Source organism: Zingiber officinale, chromosome 6B, assembly GCF_018446385.1.
Source record: "Zingiber officinale cultivar Zhangliang chromosome 6B, Zo_v1.1, whole genome shotgun sequence".
NCBI lineage: Eukaryota > Viridiplantae > Streptophyta > Magnoliopsida > Zingiberales > Zingiberaceae > Zingiber > Zingiber officinale.
The window spans coordinates 83,640,889-83,649,245 of NC_055996.1; the positions used below are offsets into that span (position 1 = coordinate 83,640,889).

Sequence of the window (8,357 nt, forward strand, 5' to 3'; positions counted from 1 at the left end):
CATAATTTTCGTTGCTAATTTCAGATGAATTTATTTGATTGTAAAAATTCATCACTAAATTAGTTTTTTTTTCAGTGATAAATGATAATCATATAAGTGGAGATCTGATTTTTGATTATGTATCCCGGCCCCAACTGTTTTGACACATAAGTAAAGGTCTTATAAATGATCTTTTATCAACAGTGAGAGAATTTATTTGGTTGACTAAGAATGCCATTGTCTTCTAAATCAACAGTGCGAGAAGCACATTTTAATGCAGATATACATGTTTCTTGCTTTGTTACACGCGTTTATCGATGGTTCATTCTGCAACTACCATTGTTAATATGACTCACATGTTTATCCAACAACCTGCCTTGCACGCAATCATTTCAGTCAATGAAAGAATATGCAGAGCTAAACTTGAGGGCCTTTAATTCTCTCTATAAAACTCATCATCACCTTTTACTAATACAATATACACACTGCATGCCTTTTTTTTCTCCTTTGTTTTTTAGTTGATATGGCTACAAATAAATCTTCAAATTACGAGGATGATCAGGTATATATATTTTTATCTGCAACTTCATTCATTTCTTTTTGCTTACTTTGGCCCTCAATTAGCTGCTATAATGAGTGTTAAGCATGTATTTTTAGATTGCAAGAAGTAACTAAGAGAAGCACTTGTATATTACTGCTGTTCTAATTAATACTGTATAAATTAGATGAGATCTTACAGTGCTGGACATGTCTACACCAACTAAACTAAATTTGTTTGTTTAATTTCAGAGAGAAATAATGGTTTAATCTTTTTCCAGCTTTTCTTTTGTCCAAATAAATAAAGGAAAAATATCATTGTAAAAAAAAAAAAAAAAAAAAAAACCCTATCTAGTAACTTCTTTTTGAATTTTTAGTTCTGTTGTGTTTTTTGTTGCTTAGCAAATATGAATTAACAAGGGTTTAAACAACACTATGTTAGTTTTGTTGAATTGTGTTTTGAGCAAAACATATTCTCCACTTTCTAGGCATAAAAAATTTAATAATCACAATATAAATATGTTTATTTTGGTGTTATTTTTCAAATAAAATAATATATAAAATAATATAAATTAATATAATAAAAAATAAATATCATGACGAATATGTTCTACCTAACTTTGTTTATCTGATCCACTATAACGTGATTGCCCTTTGTGTTCTTCCTAGCTTTTCAAATATATCTCATTATAAAGTGATTGCCCTTAATTTGTATAGTATTTCTAATTCTACAATAATAATAATATAATCAAGTTTTATCCCACTAGATGGGGTTGACTATTTGGATCCTTCTAAATCATTATGCTCTATCTCCTATTATATCATTATTTACATTTAAATAAATTTTGTCATGTTTTATTATTGTTAACTAAGTCTTTTTAGGTCTTTCTCATTTGATATGAACATCTATTATATTTTCATTTGACCTAATTGAAGTATTTATTGGTCATCTAAGTACCTATCTGTACTATCTTAAACATGTCTCCTATAGTTTTCTCTCAATAGGTGCAATCCTGACTTTCTCTTTAATATTTTCATTTCTTATCTTATTCATCCTTATATGTCCATACATCCATTTTAATATCATAATCTCTTCAACTCTAATCTTCTATTTATATATTCATGTCATAGCTCAATATTCAATTCCATATAACATAACATATCTGCATAGTATCTCAAATAACAACAATAATTAGATTCTTCATTGTATATAATATATACATTTTTTTTTCAAAGAGAAAAAGGAGTCTAGCTATTGAAATCAATAGCTCTCAAGTTATTGCATATACGAGGATATATAAGAAAATTAGCAATAAATTAAAGCATTAATTCCCTTGGTTATTATTGTATATTTTTATATTTATTTAAAATTTCTAACCTTTTGTTTCTACTTTTTGCAAGGTTTTGGTGGAAGGAAACTCTCATGTGAAGACACTGATACTAAATAGGCCCCTAAAATTGAACGCCCTGAACTATCAAATGGTTCGTTCATCCTTAGTCTCAATTGTACAAGCCATTTAAAAATATTATTTTTGATAAATTACATGCCATTATTAATGCTTTAAAATTAAGCAAAACAAATCAATTAAAAGTTTGATTTATTTATCTCCATCCAATTTAAAACATTTAAAAGCATTCCATTTATAAGTTGCCCAAGTGTTAGTACCGATAGTTTCTAGAACTCCAAACACCATTACATAAATATCAAACCATTTTATAGATAAATTTACTTATTTACTCATACATTTCGGCTAAAATATTGCCAATAAATATACCATTGTTATTTTTCTTTTTTGATTTTAATCTGTGATTCACGTTAAATTAGGTTTCTGATTTCTTTCAAAAACAAATCTTGTTTTTAAGGTTTTACAATTGTCCGAGGAGTTCCAGAAGTTGGAAAATGATCCTGCTGTTAAGTTGGTAATCGTAAAGGTACATGCAATCCATTTTCTTCTTTGAACTTTCAACTTCTTTTATGAAAAAAAAATATTATTATTCTCAAAGTCAAATTCACTATAGATAAGTGTCTAATTTCTTAATAATTCATCATGGATTAAAGGCAAATGGAAAAGTATTTTGTGCTGGAGGAGATGTTATTGAATACTATCGTTGCTTGCACAGAGGTATTATTCAACCTGGTTATATTTATCTGGAAGCTTTTGTGATACTGTAATATTCATTTTTATCTGAAATTTGATAAGAGCAACTAATTGTTAACCTAAATATGAGAAGGTGAATGGGCACTAGCAACTCAAATTTATCAAAAGCAACTCGCCTTGGACTATCTAGTGGCAACATACACTATGCCCCTGGTGAGTTGCTCATATCAGATATAACAATAGGCTTACTGAAACAATTATCTCCAAATATGTTTTGTAACATATCAAGTTGAGCAAATTTCTACTTGAAGGTTTTCCTGATCAATGGGGCAGTGATGGGAGGTGGTGCTGGACTTTCTATGAACGCAAGATACCGAGTCGTTACCGAAAACACGGTATGATCAATCGGCATTTATGCTAAGATTTATAGTTCTGAACAGGTGCTTTGTATTTGCTTTTAGGTTTTTGCAATGCCAGAAGCAGCTATAGGCCATTATCCAGATGTTGGAGCATCTTATTTTCTTTCCAGTCTTCCAGGCTTCTATGGTTATCACTTTGCGGACAACTCTATCATTTAAATATGCCTTGTGATTATATTGAAAATATTATGATATTTGGACTTTGTGATCGTTCATTTTAGGGGAATATCTTGGCCTTACTGGTGCAAGACTGAATGGTGCTGAGATGGTAGCATGTGGACTTGCCACTCACTTTGTTCCTTCAAAAGTATTCTATCTTGTTTTTCCAAAAAAGAATATGCTAGTTTGTTTTTTTTTTCCTTAAACAAAAATCAGAATCTATTTTGAACATCATTGTCCTTACACTATTATTTCTAACCAATGAATAGAATTTAATTTTGTTGGAGAAATCATTATATGAGGTGGATGTTGTTGAACCAAATACAATCCAGGGAATTATTAGCAAATATACTCAGCCAGTGCTATTGAAAGAAGACAGTGTTCTTCATAGGTGAACCATGCCTCAATACATACACATTTTCGTTTAATTTCCCACAAATATATATATTCAATGTGTTTCTATTTATATCATTTTGTAGGCTCGACGTTATCAACCACTTTTTCTCAAAACAAACAGTAGAAGAAATCTTATCTTCTTTGGTAAGAATACAACACAACACATGTATTTATTTATGCATGTATATGTTTGTATATATACCTTGTTAATTGAGTCATAATTTAAATAAAGATATGTATTCATTATTTCCTATTTATGATTGTTTAGGAACATGAGAATGCAACTTTGAAAGAGGAGTGGATTACTAAGTCAATAAGATCAATGAAGGCAGCATCACCAATAAATCTCAAGATCTTCCTTATGTCGGTAAATTATCTATTATCTTCCTTTTCTCTTTTTCTAAGAGTTTATTTACTTGGATGAAGGTAAAGAGAGAAAAGGACAAGCGATATAAAAGATACATATAACTAATGAAATTTCATATCTCTAACCCTAATTCATAGGTTAGAAAAGGTCGATTTGAACCACTAGAAGAGTGCTTAATTCGGGACAGTAGAATATGTGCTCATTCTTTTCGACGAACAGTGTCAAACGACTCACTTGAGGTATTCACTAATTTACCTTGTATAGAGTTTATTTCTCTTTTCTCATTTTTGAAAAAAAGTGTTGATATATTGTTGAACGTAGGGTGTTAGGGCAACACTATTGGAGAAAAATTATAAACCAAAGGTGATATATCTACGTACACAAGTTGTACCAAAATTCTTCTAAATAACTTTCACATATATTTTTGTTTTTTTTCATATTAATTTCTTTTATCATTTTGTTATCATACTTGACAGTGGGAGCCTTCGAAATTGGAACTGGTGAGCAATGATATGGTGGAGAAATATCTGACAAAGATACCTGAGATTGAAGGCTGGAAAGAACTCCAACTTCCTCCTAGAGACATGCGTGAAAAAGGACTGAGAGCTAAACTCTAATGTCTCGTTTACTTAAAGAGAAATAAAAGGAATGAAAATAAGCAAGTAAACGACAGTTAGTTTTTATCTGTATTGTTATTATTTGAATAAAATATGCAATGACAAACAATGACTGTTATTCATTTATCTGCAACAAAGAGTTCAGAAGGAGTACCAAAGGTCCCAAGGCTTAATTTTAGTAGATGAGGTCATTAATATAGGCGTAATTAGATGTCCTAAGAGCTCATATATTTCGCCAAGTCTCCATCTGCTCTTCGATGTTTTCTTTCTCGATCTCTCCCTCGGCTAGCCTACGATGCTCTAGATTACAACCAGAAAAGTGATCCTTGTTGCTGTCTTCTCAACAAATATTATTGTCGCTCGATGTTGCAACCTTTGTTGTTCTTTATAGAGCATGGCCACACCTCTTGGATCGTTAACCGCCATGGTTGTAGCCCTATCATTGCTGCCATTGGTCGCAGGAATCCATGCCCTTGTGGCAGAGGTTTGTACTCGATAATGTTCGTCCATGCCCTAGTTGGATCACAAACGTAACCGTGTTTATCGAATTAAATTGTGGTTTGCAGCCACTTTTGCCTCCTCTAGGTGCCCACAAGGATTGGAGATGGTTGTCGATTTGTACATTCCTTTTCATAAATTCTGATTTTCTTAAGGGCATTAGTTTAGGACACTGATATTAAAATTAATAAGATAATGAATATCACAATTATTCTTAAAGGTTTGTCATCGCTTTAACTCCGAAGGACTTTCATATCTTACTATGCTAAAATAACTAAATAAAATGAATTATTTATGCTATATATAAAACATTAACTCTACCCATTTCTTAAAGATTGGTCCCCAAATTTCGTTATCTACCGTCAACATATACTAGCAAAAGCTAAACAATATAAATGCTTAACGGTAAATTAAATCACATACCTCAAGTAAAAAGATGGGGGTATCGAGCTCGAATAGTATCCTCGAGCTCCCAGGTAGCCTGCTCGTCCGAATGATGCTGTCATCCGACTTTAACCAGCCGGATAGTCTTGTCCGCAACTGACGCTCTTTCCGGTCTAAAATCCATACCGGAATCTCCTCATAAGTGACGTCAGGCTGAACGGGAACTAAGATATCTGTCAGCACATGTGTCGGGTCAGGTACGTATCTCCTCTGCATAGATACTTGGAATACGTCGTGGACACCTGCCAGGGACGGTGGTAGTGCCAGACGGTAAGCTACCGCTCCAATCCTCTCCAAGATCTGGAAAGGTCCAATGTATCGAGGAGCTAGCTTACCTCTGAGGTCAAATCTCTTCACCCCTTTCGTGGGTGAGATTCGTAGAAAAACATGGTCACCAGTAGAGAACTCTAGGGGTCTCCATCTCCGATCTCTTCTGGCGGTCCTGCGCCTCTGACATCCTCCGTCTGATAATATGGACCAACTCTGTCTCATGCTGAACTCTATGAGGTCCCAACAGCTAGGCCTCCCCAACCTCATCCCAGAGGGTGGGTGTCCGACAAGGCCTACTATACAATGCATCAAACGGTGCCATTTGGATAGCCGAATAAAAGCTGTTGTTGTAGGCGAACTCTACCAATGACAAATGGTCCTCCCAACTGTCTTAAAAATCCAATACACATGACCTCAGCAAGTCCTCTAGAGTCTGAATGGTCCGCTCTGACTGTCCATCTGTTTACGGATGGAAAGCTGTACTGAAACGGCGCTGAGTGCTCAAGGCCTGCTGCAGACTCTGCCAGAAACAAGACGTGAACCAGGGGTCTCTATCCGAAATAATAGTCAAAAGGGACACCATGTAATCTGATAATCTCCCGACAATACAGATCTGCCAATCGATCCAGGGAATCAGTCTTCTGGATCACTAAGAAGTGTGCGGATTTGGTGAATCGATCAACGATTACCCAAATCGCGTCATGGCCTCGTCGTGTCCTCGGCAAACCCACCACAAAGTCCATGGTAATGTGTTCCCATTTCTACTCGGGAATAGGAATCCGCTGAAGACATCCGGCAGGTCTCTGGTGTTCAGCCTTCACCTGCTGACAGATAAGACATCTAGCTACGAATTCCGCGATGTCTTTCTTCATGCCATTCTACCAATAAGAATGCCTCAAATCCCGGTACATACGGGTACCGCCAGAGTGGATCGTAAATCGAGAGCGATGAGCCTCCTAAAGTAGCTCCTACAGGACCGGGTGAGACTGAGGTACGCATAATCTGCCTCGGAAGCATACAATACCCTCCTCATCTCGTGTGAACTCAGTCTGTTTCCCAGAAGCTATCTGGCTGCCAATAAACGACAAATGCAGATCATCGGCCTGGGCCTCCTGAATTCTCATCCTGATCGACGACTGAGCAACCATGGTGACCAGAATACCCTGCTCTGTCTGTCCCTGTTCCTGAAGGCCTAATTCGGAGAAACCCTGAACCAAGCCTGTGACCACAACTCGGTGGCAAGCTAAAGTCCCTCTGGACTTCCGGCTAGGTGCATCGGCAACCATATTAGCTTTCCCCGAGTGGTAGCTAATGGTACAATCATAATTCTTCAGGAACTCTATCCATCTCCTCTATCGGAGATTAAGTTCCTTCTGAGTAAAAAGTTATTTGAGACTCTTATGATCAGTGAGAATCTCAACTGTAATACCATAAAGGTGATGTCGCCAAATCTTCAAGGTAAAAATAATGGCGGCCAGCTACAAATCATGTACAGGGTAGTTCTTCTCATACTCCTTCAACTGTCAAGAAGCATAGGAGACTACCTTGTCGTGCTGCATCAGAATGGCGCCCAAACCCTGAAGAGATGCGTCGGTGTAGAGTACAAATCCGTTCTCTCCCGAAGGTAAAACCAAAACTGGAGTCGACACTAATCTCCGCTTCAACTCCTAGAAGCTGGTCTCGCAGTCCTCTGTCTAAGTGAACTTCACGCCTTTTCTGGTCAAGCGTGTCAGTGGCATAGCTAGATGGAAAAAACTCTCGACAAAAGGTTTGTAATATCCTGTCAGTTCCAAGAATTGCAAATCTCCTGCACTGATTTCGGCTGCTCCCTATTGGTGACAACCTCGATCTTCTGCGGGTCTGCTAAAATACCTCGGCTAGAGACCACATGGCTCAGAAAACTGACTAAAGATAGCCAGAAGGCGCACTGGTTGAACTTCGCGTATAGCTGATGTCGTCGAAGAGTCTCCTAGGCTATGCGAAGATGCTGTGCATGTTCCTCCTCGGAACGCAAATAGATCAATATTTCGTCGATGAAAACGACAACGACCTGATCTAGATACTCCATAAAGATGTGGTTCATCGAATCCATAAATACCGTTGGAGCATCGGTAAGCCCAAATGACATCACCAAAAACTCATAATGTCTGTACAACAAACATTCTCAACCAGAGGTCCCCGATTACAAGTCCGAAATCTGATCACTAACTACAAATCACTAAAGAATAGATCATCTAATGTGAGAGCTACGCTCCATCACAAGAAATACTACATATGTGGGAGCAACGCTCTACCACCAACAATCCAAAATATGTGGGAGCAACACTCCACCATAAACAACCCATAATATGTGGAAGCAACGCTCCACCACAAATAATCCATAACATGTGGGAGCAATGCTCCACCACAACCATCTAAAATATGTGGGAGTAACACTCTACCACAATCAATCCATAAGTGAACAAGACATCTAACTATCCAACTAGTGACTGCACGAAATCACTCTATCACATATCACTGTGAGCAACCAAGGATATAACAACCTAGTAAGCAAATCAAATCCATCGTCAAC

General features: G+C 36.5%; 1 protein-coding gene across 1 annotated transcript; it reads left to right on the forward strand.

Annotated features, from left to right (window-relative positions):
• The first annotated feature begins 415 nt into the window (after positions 1–415).
• On the forward strand, positions 416–4,696 carry LOC121990361 (probable 3-hydroxyisobutyryl-CoA hydrolase 3). The gene is made up of 14 exons (XM_042544503.1): positions 416–541; positions 1,918–1,998; positions 2,380–2,448; positions 2,576–2,639; positions 2,749–2,828; positions 2,927–3,010; positions 3,077–3,161; positions 3,256–3,341; positions 3,463–3,584; positions 3,673–3,733; positions 3,858–3,956; positions 4,094–4,195; positions 4,278–4,319; positions 4,433–4,696. Exons 1-14 carry the CDS (start codon positions 503–505, stop codon positions 4,571–4,573), a joined length of 1,155 nt encoding a protein of 384 aa, XP_042400437.1. The 5' UTR covers positions 416–502; the 3' UTR covers positions 4,574–4,696.
• The last annotated feature ends 3,661 nt before the right edge of the window (positions 4,697–8,357 follow it).